The following is a 15,171-nucleotide window of genomic DNA, read 5'->3' as shown; positions in this document are numbered from 1 at the left end:
GAATGGATAAGGAGCCCAATGCCAAATAGGTAAGGTAAAGGCTGTAATTGAAATACAGAGGAGACACACAAAATAGATACATAGAGGCCTAAGTCATTCTTACTGCCAAGAAAAGAACTGGGGAATCCATATTCTCCCACCTTTTCCAATACTTTTATTGGCACTTCTCCAGAAGGCTGAGAATGTATCCTCAGTGTTTAATGCTTAAGAAGTTTGTTTTTGAAATTTACTATACTATTATTTTAATATGAATTTAAGATTTTAAAAAAAAGTGTAGTTAATCTCATACTATGAATATATGTGTTTCATTCCTCTAATATATCTGACAGAGAAGAAGGTGGGTGGTAAATAGGCACACACGCACAAGGAGAAAAAGAAGTAGGAAATATTAAAATGAGTTGAATGGGAAAAAAAAGTTATTTTCCTTTCAAATTTTTGGCACACATCTACCTAGATTCCTTAAACAAAGGAAAATAATGGATCCATATTTTAAAAAATATTTTTTATTTTATAATTATAACTTTTTTTGACAGTTCATATGCATGGGCAATTTTTTACAACATTACCCCTTGCACTCACTTCTGTTCCAATTTTTCCCTTCCTTCCCTCTACCTTTTCCCCTAGATGGCAAGCAGTCTTATACATGTTAGATGTGTTATAGTGTATCCTAGATATATTATATGTGTGCAGAACCGAATTTCTTGTTGCACAGGAACAATTGAATTCAAAAGGTAAAAATAACCTGGGAAGAAAAACAAAAATGCAAACAGTTTACACTCATTTCCTAGTGTTTCTTCTCTGGGTGTAGCTTACTCCAGAATGAGGTGCAGAGGGTGGAAGGAAGATGGTTCAAAACTTAAAATGTAACAAAAAATAATTTTTTAAAGAAAAGTCAAAAGTGAATGTGACAAATTTAAAATTCAATCAGGACATGCATGAAGAAATAAGATACCTGCAACCTACCATTTTGGAAAGGAAAGAAATACACAAGTTCTTCTGGGGGTGGAACCAAAATGGTGGAGCCAACACATATTTCTTTCTGACCTTCTCCTACACCCCTCATCCTAATTAGCAAATTCAGCCTCTGAATTAGCTCTGGACTGGCAGAAGCCACAAATATTGGGAGTGCAACTAATTACCAGCAGAAGATAATTTCGAGAATCTCAAGAAAGGGTCTGGAATTTTCAACTGGAAATGGGAGGGAGGCAGCCAAGCATGAGCAGGCATAGCACAAATGAGCACAGAGACCACAGAGTCCTAGGGCAGTGTGAACTCCATGGGGTGGTGTGACTCCACATGGTGAAGAATCTACGGAGAGGAATCTATAGCAGTGTTGGCTACTCTGCATCAATCAGCAGAGAAGTTATAAAACATCCAACACAAATACAAAAAAAGCAACAGTGAATCCCAAAACGCCAGAATCTTATGGGACCTGGCCACGCCTACCCAGCAGCGGGAGTGAGTCAGCACTGACCCAGCACAGCGGTGGCCACTTCTAGAGGAAGCTGCTGCTTGTAGAGGAAGCTTAGAAAACTTCCCTCACCCTAAAAGCATACTTTAACTTTTTTTTTTTTTTTTAATGAGTAAAAATATAGAGAACTCTGACAATTGACAGCTTTTATGGTGAAAGAGAAGAACAGATATCAAGCCCTGAGGAGACTAAAGGCAGACTGTCTCCAGATGAAGCCCCAAAAGTGATATAATCTGATCCCCATCACACAAGGCTCTCCTAGAAGAATTTTTTTTTTAAATTAAAAAGAAATACACAGATGCTATACATTGTTCATGCCTTCACACTTTGTAATGTATCAATTGTGTTGACATTTTGCCTCTTTAAAAAATTACTTTTTATAATGTGAAGTATTTCTCAGGGATGTGGAAGGAGAGAGAGGGAGAGAGAGATGGGATACTATGATGTGTAAGAAATAGAAAATATTAAAAACTATTTTAAAGAATAAATTACAGAAAAAAATTTAATCAAAGAAAATATCAATAAGGAGACAATACATAAATAATTATGGGTTGCAGTTGAGAGAATGGAGTAAAACACACTGACTTCATTTTGGGACTCAATTCTGAATCTAGTTCAGTTCTTTTTCTATCTAATAATGGATTGAGTCCAATTTCTGTCTTGTGAGAAAAGTTTATTCAATTATGGGAACTGTGAGAAAATTTTATTGCATTGTTTGAACCTAGTCCTATATGGCTGAAAAGCTAGATGATTTCTACCTATTACTTAGAGATCCTTAATTAAAGACTTAGGTGATGCTGATCAAAAACACAATAAGAACAAAAGAATTCATATGATTTATTGAAAAACTGGTCATGGACTGGTCAATCAGTTACAATTTCCTTACACATGTGAAAATGAGTGGTATAATTCTTTTTCTGATTTCAGGGAATTGGAATTGTTTGCTCTCCCCCTCCCAACTTTAAAAGTCTCTCATCTTTTCTCCAATTAGAAATCCTCTTTATTTACTCTTGCATACTTGTTTATATCCTATTCATTGTCTTGTTTAACTGCATAAAAACCTGGCCCCCCCTGAATTCAGAGTCTAGGGCCATGCTGAGGAGGCCTGATCCCAATTTATTATGCAAGTGACATGCATTGCTTAACAAATCAATATAGTCAGAAGTTCAAACCTTTGTTTCCTCATTCATTTCAGATTTTACCCATCACACAGCTAAAGAAGTTTAGAAAGATCATTTTTTTTCATTTCTAAACAATTTTAGCAATACAAGAAAAAAAATCAATGAACTAAATATGTAGCTAAAAAACATGAACAACAAATCAAAAAACCCTCAAATACACTAAACAGCAAAGTGGTAATTCTTAAAATCATGAAATTAATGAGATAAAATTGATTTCATAATCAAGGAGCTAAATTAAAAAAAATAAATCGTAAAATAAATACTCTGACAGCAGAAAGTGAAGAACTGAAAAGCCTCTTGATGAGAGTGAAGGAGAATATAAAAACTGGCTTGAAACTTAACATCAAAAAATATTTTTTGATAATTGCTCCCATGATTTCCTGTCAAACAGAGGAAAAAGAAATGGAAGCAATGTCAGATTTTTACATTCATAGGCTGAAAAAATCACTGCAGATGGCGACTACATTGAAATTAAAACACTTGCTTTATGGAAGGAAAGCTATGGCAAATCTGGATAACATACTAAAAAGCAGAGACATCACCTTGTTGACAAAGGTCCATAAAAGCAAAGCTATGATTTTTCCAGTAGTAATGCATAGCTATGAAAGCTTAATGATTTAAAAAAAACAAACAAAAAAAAAACTGAGTGCCACAGAATCAATATTTTTGAATTATGATTTTGGAGAGTCTCTTGAACAGTAACGAGATCAAAACAGTCAACACTTAAGGAAAGGATATCGTGGGAATTGAATTTATCCCACTTGTAATAAAAATGATTGAGGCAGAGTTCTGAAACAATGGCACTTTATTCAAAAGCCCATGGTCTTAGATCTTCCTCATGATGTAAAATGCCTCCTCCTTCCGGGGACCTATTTTTTAAAATAGCATTTTCTTTTCCAAAACATGCAAGGATAGTTTTCAATATTCACCTTTGTAAAACTTTGTGTTCTAGATTTTTCTCCCTCTATCCTTCTTCCCCCTCCCTAAGACAGTAAGCAATCTGATATAGGCTAAATGTGTGCAATTCTTTCAAACATATTTCCAAATTTGTCATGTGGCTAAAAAAAAAAAAATCAAGTCAAAAGGGAAAGAAAAAAAACATGAGAAAGTGAAAAAAAAGCAAGCAAGCAAACAATAACCACAAAGGTGAGAATATTATGTTTTGATCCACAATCACTCATCATACTTTTCTCTCTGGATATGGACAGCACTTTCCATCACAAATCTATTAAAATTGCCAAGATCCTATTTTTATAGGTCTAGGCATATAGATATTCAAGAACAACTATAACAAACACAGAATAATTCCATTGATTGACATATGATGCATAAGCTAAAATAAGCAAAATAATATGTCAGCAGGCTCACAAGTTGAATGAAACAAGGAATATCTCCATATAAAATGGACAGGCTTCTCCTTAGTTGGGCAAGAGGAGAGGGTACAAATTATCATAGTCAGTGACTAAAGTGGTCATAAGATGGCCACTTGCTCCTAAGAAACAGGTATAGAAATACAAAATATTTTGTGGGACTTTCTATGTAGTTGAGCCACTTCTACTAAACTGAACTTGGTCACCATAACAAGGAGAAGCAAGGGTGGAGGGCATCTATTTTATTTTCTATAATTAAGCAAGTAAACTTAGAATCAGCAACTCACTGTTCTGTAGCATTATATCAAATTCTATCAAATTAATTAATACTGACTGAAATACAGTAGGAATCTAAAAGAATTATTTCTCATACTATTCATTAGAAGGTCAAAAACTGAAGCTGAAGTTTAAATATTTTGACCACATAGTGAGAAGGCAAGACTCACTGGAAAAGACCCTAATGTTGGGAAAGATTGGCAAAGAATGAGATATATAGAAAGTATCATGGAAGCAATGAACATGATTTTGTTTAGAATTTTAGAGAAAGTTGAGGAGAGAAGGGCCTGGTATGCCATAGTCCATGAGGTCATAAAATGTCAGATAAGACTGAACAACTGAACAACCCCCCTCTGGTTTTTATACTCTCTGAACTGGGTATCTAATATGCACTCAAAAAAAGAATACTTTAAAGGATATGAACAAAACAAAACAAACCAAAAAAAACTCTTTTCCTTGTTTAAGCATTAGGAAGGATTTGGTTGAAATGTTCAAATTAATTGCAATTCAGATCTAATATTTGACTATCTTCTAACAACACAAAATTTAGTTTGGAATAAAGTGTATTTATAAATTCTTTTAGATTCAAAAACAGAAATGTGAGTCCATAATTTTTTATTTTTCAGATATCAATAGCCATTTGGCAACATTTTTGTGAAATAAAGATTTTACGATACTTTTAATACTTCCACATCACATTATTCATATATTTGACATTATATTAAAAATCATTCACAACCCCCCTACTTAAGAAATGAGAAATAAATTTATATAAATATACACTATATATATACATATATATATATATATATATGTAATTTCTGGGTCACATAACCAATAATAATATGTATGGAAGATTATACATGTTCTACAAATATTCATGACCTCACCAAAATAGGAATACATGGAAGAAATAAAGGAATTTTAGCTGTGTTTCTAAGGTAACAATTCAACGAACTAACAACAAAGAAAGCTACTCCTTAAATTTTAATAGACTCATAGTCCCTCCACTATCAGCTGTCATACTACTGCAGCAGTGCTGCATAAGGAGACACATGGGCTTGTAACAGAACTTATGGCTTCCAACAGAAATAAAAAAACAAAAGGCAAAAGTTACTCTGGGACACTAGTAAAGCAGTGTTTTGTGCTACAAAAGAGCTCAGTCAGAAGGCTAAGGAAGAGAGGGAATTAGGGGTGTGTATAGCTATGTAACAATTCCATTTAGACTAAGGGAAAGAGCCCAGCTGCCAGCTGGGGATAACTGCATACCCCAGAAAGAACTTGGAATACAGACTTACACATGTGAACTGCCCACCATAGGAGAGAGCTCAGAAGAGTTTACGAAACAAAGCCCCATGAGAAACCACCATCAATGGAGATGTAATCAGAAAGTAAGTGATTAAAGAACAGACAGGGGGGGAAAAGGCTGAAATTGTCAAAAGAATGTCAAAAGGAAGACAATTTAATTAAATTCTTGGACCCTAGGCAAATAAACCAACAAAGAAGATATTAATTACAGAAGGAAATATGGTCTCCAGATCAACTAAAAGACTCCCTCCATCTACAAGCAAATATTAGAAGCAAAAGAAAATGAATATACACCAATGAGACAGAGAGTATTATGGATTCTGAAGAGCATGGATCCACAACAGGATGTTTCTAAATAGTTTAAAAGAGATAAATGCCCAGAACTTCTGAACACAGAACAAAGTTTCAATTGAAGAATTTACATAGTACCTTTAAGAAAACAAAATAAAACCCTGCAAACTTTTTAAAATTTAACTGGTATTTAAAAATGCCAGTGACTAACAATAAATGCTTCAAGTTATCAGGAGAACAATATTCAAATTGAAAGAAAAGAAAGTGAAAACTATTCTGTATCCATCAAAAACTGCAGAAAGGAATGGAATAATGGGTTCCAAAGAACAAAGGAAATAAAAGATACAACTTGAGAAAACCAAACCTGAGTCTAAGCATTAATGAAAAAAGATATATATGCAATAAAAAGAGGCAACTGAAATATTCCTAGAAAGAAGATTAGAACTGAAGGTATTATTTGAATTTCAAACACCCCCCAACAATATATATATATATATATATATATATATATATATATATATATATATATATATATATACACATATATATAAAGTCGAAAAAATGTAACAATGAAGAAAAATAGCAAAATTATAATGGAGAGATCATTAATATATTTCCTTTTAAAAACACACAAGGAGACAAAGCAGAATTCAAATAGAAATAATAATGGAGAAACAGGACTGGAACATTATTGACTAAATTTCGCAACACTTTACCAATAGTTATATTGATATTTTATTTTAAAATTTATTTATTTGAAAAAAGAGTAAGAATAAAAGAAAAACAGAAAAGAAATACAGAACAAAATAAAGCAAAACAAAAGAGAAAATTGTCATGTGCCCAACAGAACATTAAGGAAGATTCAAAATATATAACAAATAATTACCAGATCAAGAAATTATATATATAGAAAAAATTATATTCATGAATGCCCATTTTTTCTTTACTTCCTTGTAAACTAACTATTCTTTGGTTCTGTGCTGCATACCTTATTTATTTTATTCTTTTTCTCCCCTTTCATCTCTCTCACCTCTCCCAACCAAACTATAGTTAAGATATATTTATGTATACATATGTAGATATAGACATACATACTCATACCCAGACACCTCTCAACACTCTCCACCCCCCCACACACACATAAAAATGTCTTTCCTATCCATGCTGCTTCTTTAATTAAAAGTCTGGTACATAACTTGCCTGCTATTACTTAACCTCCCCCCCACCAAGAGATCCCTTCCTTGTCTTCTTCCCTCCCCCTTTGCTTGCCCATTCACCCATCTCTCCACCCTTATTTCTTCATATATTTTGAAGAGTGCTATACCCTTCATGATATATATATATATATATATATATGTATATATATATATATATATAGTGCTGCCGATTGAACCCATTCCCGATGTGAGTAGGTTTTCAGAACTATGCTCCCTCCTCCCCCCTCTAATGCCTATGTCTTCCTCTGTATAACCTGATAACTATTTTTCCCTTGATTTTGCCAATCCTTCTTTTGTTTTGGCAATATACTTGTGTGTTTTCCACAAAGTATCTCTTTGAGGTGATGATTGGTAGATTTTTTTTTCTATGTATATTTTCCCTTCATATTCTATCACTCCAGGACAAATTTCTTGTATTATTTTCTGCATTACTGTGTCAAGGTTATCTTTTTGGTCACAACTTTCTGGCAGTCCAATTATTATGTTTTCACTTTTTAATCTGTTCTCCAGATTTGTCATTTTTATTGTAAGATGTTTCACATTCTTTTCTATTTTCTCATTCTTTATAATGTGTTTAGTTATTTCTTAGTTTCTCATAATTTCACTGGCTTCCTTTTAACCAATTCTAATTTCCAAAGAATTATTTTCATTTTTGAGACTCTGTACCTCCTTTTCTAGTTAATTAACTTTTATTTTATAAGCTTCTTATTTTTCTTGGATAGTTTTTAGTTTTTATTTTTAGGGTTCCCCTCAATGTTTCTCATTTGATTTTAAAATTCTTTTAATTTTAATTTTAATGACAGGGAACCATTTCACATTATTACTCTTTGGGGTAGAAGCATTTTTTTTTTTTTTACTAAAATGTCCTCCACTGAAGATGAAACCTAGTCTTCCCTCTTCCCATAATATGTTTCAATGGTGGGGTTCCTTCTTGTTTTGCCATTTCATTTCTTTTTTCTAAATAAGAGGTATTGATGTAAGCACCTTTAATCATGAGTTGGGGGACAGTATCTCAAGCTTCCCTTTAACTCTCTACTCTCACTAGGAACCCCAAACCAAAAGCTCCACCCTCCTGCAAGTGTCCACAGCCAGCAGCATCTCTACCCCACTGGCTTTGAACTCACCAGGCACTGATTCCTTCTCAGCAAGGGCCCACATTTCAGCAGTAGAACTGAACCTAGCATTTCCAATCAACTCAAGTTCACTTGTCTTTCCGGATTTAAACCTCGACCTGACAAACAGTCTGGGAGGTGAAAGTCTCTGTGGTTCCTGCTGAGGCTTCAGCCACACCTAGCTAGCCAAAGGGGTCCCCACTTTATGTTTCTGCAAAGCTAGCCCCAGAGGTGTTTGCACTTCAGACAAGTTAATCTCTAGTCCTGTTACAAGTCTTGTTGATTTTTCACCACTCTGTATCTACCCTGAGACACAAATTTGTTCTATTTGTGGGGGAAATCTGGAGAGCTTGAAATTTATCAACCTACTCTGCCATCTTCTCAGAATCCTCCCTTTATCAATATTTGAACAAGACTAAATTACAAAATGAGAATATAAAAGAGGAAGAAAGAAATAAAGGGTACAAAGGAAAATAACTGCTGTAGTGTCTCTGTGTGACAAATAATTATTCCTCCCTAACATGAACAGCTAATTATTGCATTAGGGTAAAGGGTTTTTCCTTTTTCTACTTCCTCCCAGTATGGAAAATCCTAGATAGAGATTTATCCAGGTCAAGATCTAATAAAACAGCCAAAGAAATTCTAAATTTGGGCTAATTGGTACATTCCTGCTCATTGTGTTTATTCAGACAGGTATAAGAAAATATGGATCCTCTTATCAGACAATTGATATGGAAATTGATGTCTCTTTGACCCAATTTTGGTCAAATCAGGTGCCCCAAGACCCTTACTGTAATCTAGTTCACCCTCTCATTATAATATTTATTTTCTCATTAACTGTTAAACAATTAGAACTGCTACTCTGAGGAACACGTATTCTTCATGGGCATATAAACTGCTTACAGTTTACAGACCCCCACCATGAAGAATCTTTGGATTGAGAGTGACAAATAAATTACCACCCTTTTATTAATATGCTAGAATTATTAACAAAATTATTAAATTTCTCAGAAATTGTGACTGTCAAACCTATTTAAGTGACACATCTGGAAGATAAGAATCTCTAGTTGGATAGGTAAAGAGGCAACAAGAAGAAAGAAAGGAGGAAATATTGTTTTAATAGCAGGAGGAAGTGCCACTGGATGAATGCTTTCATGGAAGAAGAGAAATATTCTATAAATTAAAATGGATTTATTTTTCAAGGATTTGGTACTTCAAAAGACAATTTATCTTGCCTCAAGAGAAGGGAATTTCCAGAAACAAGTCACAATCAGCAGAGTGGAAGGACTTAGAAGACTGGGGAGGGAGGAAGGATGTCAAGGCAAATAAGGAAAATATGACTAAGAAGAGGGCAAAAATTAATAATAAACTGCATAAGGATAAACTTAGAAAAATTTCAACCGTGGGATATTATCTCTCCTATCTACAGGAATTAATATTACTAAGATTAAAGCACAACAGAAAAAAAATGAGCAAACTCTATAAGGCAACAAGGCAATATTAACATAAAAACTGTTCTAAAAAGGAAGAGTATCTTAATTGAGTAGTTAACTGAGAAAGGGTAAAAGGAAAGAATTAAATTAGGGAAAGAAAACTTATAATTTAAGCAAAGTTATAAAATTAGGAAAGGAGGTGACAATCAGGATGGGACTTGAAGGAGAAGTTTTAGAGGGTGAGTGGAAGAGAGCCAAAGTGAATAGGATTGCCTTAAAATAGATTAATCTAATTTAACAGAAGAGTTATTGTACTGGATTTACAGATTAAAAAAAAGAAAAACTTGGTTTTGGGGGAAAGCAATATAGACAAATAGAATAAAATAGAAGCCCAACTCATAATTTTAATGTAAATATATTCAACAATCCAATAAAAATAGTAACAAAACAAAACTTTATGTTTATAGAGCAGCAATTTCATTTTTACCACATCAAAAATTATTTTACTCAAGGTGCTCTTTAAAGATGTGAATAATGAATTTTTAATAATTTTAATAAGTTTTCATTAAGAAAATATCAAAGTTGGAAGTGGATATATTCAACAAAGAGAAGATCTAATTCAGTTCCAATTGATCAATGATGGACAGAATCAGCTACACCCAGAGAAGGAACACTGGGAAATGAGTATAAACTGTTTGCATTTTTGTTTTTCTTCCCAGGTTATTTTTACCTTCTGAATCCAATTCTTCCTGTGCAACAAGAAATTTGGTTCTGCACGCATATATTATATAACACATTTAACATGTATGGGACTGCCTGCCATCTAGGTGAGGATGTGGAGGGAAGGAGGGGAAAATTAGGAATAGAAGTGAGTGCAAGGGAAAATGTTATAAAAAATTACCCATGCATATATACTGTCAAAAAAGTTATAATAATAAAATTAATTTAAAAAAAGAAAATATCAAGGCCTTTATATTTTAAAACTATGAAATGAAATGTAATGTCAGAGAAACTGAGGCAAAACAGAGATTAGGTTTTTAATATTTTAATAGTAGAGAGTTTGAGCTAGTCAGCTAGATGGGACTCTTGTCTCAAAGCATCCAGCATCCAGCAATTAATTCCAAAGATTTTTACAGGGCTCCAACTATCAGGAAAACAAAGGCAAGGAAGAAAGAAACATTTAGCAAGTCATACTTTCGGGAAGGACCATTAATTTTGATTAGTTGGGGGTCGAGAAAGTAATCAAGCAGGAGACAGAAAGTCTGGGCCAGAAAAGATAGTGAATGCCATCCAGGTATTTGAGATAAGCCATCTGGAGTTTTATGACTCTTTGGAATTGAAAGTGGCCAGAGCTCCAAGGTCCTAATTCTCTCAGTCCTAATGGCTTTGTACATAGCACACTAACTCGAGGAAACTGAGATATTATAATTTATATTATAATTTTATTTATTATATATATTTATTATATAATTTTATTATAATATTATAATTTAGGGAAACTAATTCAGGGAAACTGAGGTATTATAATTCAGGGAAACTGAGATAGTACAAAATAAATGGATTTATTTTTCAAGGATTTGGTACTTCAAAAGACAATTTATCTTGCCTCAAGAGAAGGGAATTTCCAGAAACAAGTCACAATCAGCAGAGTGGAAGGACTTAGAAGACTGGGGAGGGAGGAAGGATGTCAAGGCAAATAAGGAAAATATGACTAAGAAGAGGGCAAAAATTAATAATAAACTGCATAAGGATAAACTTAGAAAAATTTCAACCGTGGGATATTATCTCTCCTATCTACAGGAATTAATATTACTAAGATTAAAGCACAACAGAAAAAAAATGAGCAAACTCTATAAGGCAACAAGGCAATATTAACATAAAAACTGTTATAGTGCCTCTAGATGCCACTTTCAATCAGTGATACTGAGTACCAACCACTATATGCTCTAGTAGGTAATACCTAGAAACACAAAATTAATAAACCTTCAATATGCACAAACATACTTCTGAATTCCTATTCCAATGATTGCACACCATAAAAGAGAGGTTGTACATCTTAATATTTTATAAATCTATTACAACTTATTTATAAGGGAGCATCTGAAATCTATTAAACTCTCTTTTTATATTTCTATTACTACACAGGTAAATTGACTTTTTTCTTTAAAAATTTTTTTTCACAATAGTAATAAAATCCTGAAAGTATGGTATTATAATGGAAACATCATTCAAATGAAACCATAGCAAGAATCTTACAGAAACTTAAAGTGAATATGCTAGAAATCTATTACATAGAAATTAAGCATAAGATAATTTCCAAGAAAAATTGCATTGGGGACACTATTAACATACCTCAAAGCCTCTTCCAATTTATGAATTTTCTTCTGAGAATCTTCTTTCTCTTTATCAAGTTCAATCTGGAGGCCTTGAACCTATCATTGAAAACAATGTTAAAATTTTAACTATGAAAATAAAAACAATGATATAAGACATGAGACAATGTCAACATGACAGACAGCAGCAAACCCAATTGAAATTTCCCAATTTTGCCCTTCAAACAATTTTAAAATTTCTGAAATCACATTTTGGAGTAACAGAACCAACAAAAGACATTTTTCCAGCTTAAAAAAACTTAAAGATTGGAAGGACAAATCAGTAACACAAGGCAAGTAAAAGACATCAAGAAACAATAAAATACAAAATCTAAAAAAATGAAAAATAGAAGAAAATATGAAATGTTAGATATACTATTAACTTAGAAAGTAGATTAAGGAAATACAATTTTAAAATTATTAGATTACCTGAAATGAAATGCATTATTAAAAAAAAAAAAAAGCCTAGATTTCATATTTCAAAAAATTATCAAGGAAAGAATCCACTCATCATCTCCTGAAAGAAATCCCAAAATGAAAATTCACAAGAATATAGCCAAATTCTAGAGCTTCCAGATCAAGAAGAAAAATTGCAAGCAGTCAGAAACAAATAATTCAAATATCATGGAGCTACAATGAAGATCACCACTGAACTGAACTAGAGGACTTAGAATATGATGTTCCAGAAAGCAAAGAAGCTAAGATTATAATCAAGAATAACCTACCCAGTAAAACTGAGTATAATCCTAATTGGGGGCGGGGGAAAATATTTCATGAAAGAGGGGATATTTAAGTATAACTGATGAAAAGGCCAATGTTGAATAGAAAATTTTAAATTCAAACACAAACTCCAGAGAAACATTAAAAGGAAAACATGAAAGAGTAATTATACAAGACTCAATAAAGTTATACTATTTAAATTTCCATATGGGAAGATAATGTAACTGCTAAGATTATTACCCTTATTAGGGCTCTTAGAAGGAATACATATAAACTGAGAACATAGGGATAAGTCAATTATATTGGAATGATCTCCAAAAAAAAAAAAAAAATGAAGGGTTGAGAAAGAGGAGTGCACTCAAATAAGGGGGAAGAGGAAGAATGATAAATTTTTTTTCTAACATAAAGGATGAAACATAAGGAAAAGCTTTTAGAATGGAGTGGGAAATGGTAGGGGTAAATGAGAGTTGGCATGTTAAGCCCGAATCCATTGTAAATGGTACAAAAAGAAGTGCCTATGTGTGTGTGTGTGTATGTGTGTGTGTGTGTGTGTGTGTGTGTGTGTGTAAGCATGCACACGCACTCAGTTGAGTATAGAAATAGATTTTACAAATTAAGACAGTTGTATTACTTCACACCGCTCAGACTGGCTAAGATGACATTAAAAGATAATGATAAATATTGGAGGATATATGGGAAAACTGGGACATTAATACATTGTTGGTGCAGCTATGAACTGATCCAACCATTCTGGAGAGCAATCTGAAACTATGCCCAAAGGGCTATTGTGTGCATATCCTCTGATCCAGCAGTGTTTCTAGTGGGCTTATATCACAAAGAGATCTTAAAGGAGGGAAAGGGTCCTACATGCAGCAAAAAACTAAACTGAGTGGATACCCACTGATTGGGCTAATTTGAATATAATGGAATATTATCATTCTGTAAGAAATGATGAGCAGGCTGATTTCAGAAAAGCCTGGAAAGATTTACATGAACTGATGTTAAGTGAGCAGAACCAAGAGAACATTGTACAAAGCAACAAGATTATGTGATGACCAATTCTGCTGGATGTGGCTCTCTTCAACAATGAGATGATTCAAGGCAATTCCAATAGACTTGTAAAGGAAAGTATCAGCCACATCCAGAGAGAATGATGAAGACTGAATGTGGATCACACCACAGTATTTTCACCTTTGTTGTTGTTTGCTTGCTTGTTTTTTCTTTTTTCCCTTTTTGATCTGATTTTTCTTGTGCAGCATGATAACATATGAAAACATGTTTAGAAAAAAAAAAGAAATTAGTTTACCAAATAGGGAATTAAGAGGAGAGAGATATGATCAGAACGGAAGTGATATTCGACCTAAACTCATGTTAGCAACGCACACTTCCAACATTGGGCTGAGGCGGCGGAGACAGAGTGTGAGGCACTTCAACAGTCTGAGGGACAGTGAACTGGCCCCCTATTTAAAAAGTTTGAGGACCACTGCTCTAATCCTTGTTAACGATTATCTTAACATCAAAACATAGAGCCAGCACCAATGGTGAGAAGAGCCATTTATCCAAAAACATATGCTAATAGAGTCATTGTCTCATATTGAATAGGTAATTAGCTTTAAGTGCTCAGTTGTCTGATTCAAGTACACCTTTTCATAGTTTCAGCCCTTTACAACCCTGGATTGAGTTCTGCATAACTGGAGGAAACAACTATAACAACAGAAATGCATTTGAGTTATGCAATTGGTCAGTCACTCATTTTAATATTTTCTTAAATATAATTTCCAATTTCTCATGTAAGATTCTGTAGAACAAATGTTGCAATGCCATTATCTGTGTTGGTAAAAATAAATAGTCATAGAATTTCAGGAATATTTTTCATTTGGCAACTACAAGATATTATACTTGATTGAAATGATAATTTAATTCTGATGGATGTGATTCAACAATGGGTGATTCAGACCAATTCTAATAAACTTGTAATGGAGAGGGCCATCTGCACCCAGAGAAAGGACTGTGGAAATGTGGAAAGATGTATAGAAGAATTGCACATATATCAGATTACTTGTCGTCTATAGTAGGAGGTGGGGGAAGAGAGGGAGAGACATTTGGAACATAAGGTTTTGCAAATGTGAATGTTGAAAACTATCTTTGTATCTATCTCTGTCCTGGTTCAGAAGGTCACTGGATCAACAGAGCAGCTGTGAGACCTCAAATGCAATTCCAAAAGGCAAACTGTGGGCCCCTGAACCCTAGCATAGCAAGCAGGACTTGGCCAGGCTTATCCAGCATAGTTGGAAAGCCTACAGATCACTAGCCCCAGCGCATTCAGTGAGAGTTCCCTATTACCCTGCAAGAAACTTGAGACAATCTCCTCTATGCCATAAGAATAGAGCTCAATTTTTAGAAATAAGCAAAAAAGCAAA

The 15,171-nt window shown here is 33.6% G+C and overlaps 1 protein-coding gene across 8 annotated transcripts in view; it reads right to left on the bottom strand.

Moving 5' to 3' along the window:
* The window catches only part of CEP112 (centrosomal protein 112), a 728,584-nt gene that overhangs the window by 520,498 nt on the left and 192,915 nt on the right, over positions 1-15,171 (bottom strand). For all 8 annotated transcript variants that reach the window (XR_012481126.1, XR_012481125.1, XM_074260574.1 and 5 more), the window contains exon 17: positions 12,012-12,091. Coding sequence is in view for 6 of the 8 variants with exons in the window: in XM_074260574.1 (XP_074116675.1) it covers positions 12,012-12,091 (80 nt within the window). In the remaining 2 variants the exon portion in view is untranslated. The remainder of the gene's footprint in view (positions 1-12,011; positions 12,092-15,171) is intronic.

The sequence above is a fragment of the Sminthopsis crassicaudata genome, chromosome 4 (genome assembly GCF_048593235.1).
Source record: "Sminthopsis crassicaudata isolate SCR6 chromosome 4, ASM4859323v1, whole genome shotgun sequence".
Lineage (NCBI taxonomy): Eukaryota > Metazoa > Chordata > Mammalia > Dasyuromorphia > Dasyuridae > Sminthopsis > Sminthopsis crassicaudata.
The sequence above is the reverse complement of the archived record's forward strand: the minus strand, read 5'-3'. Positions and strand labels throughout refer to the sequence as shown.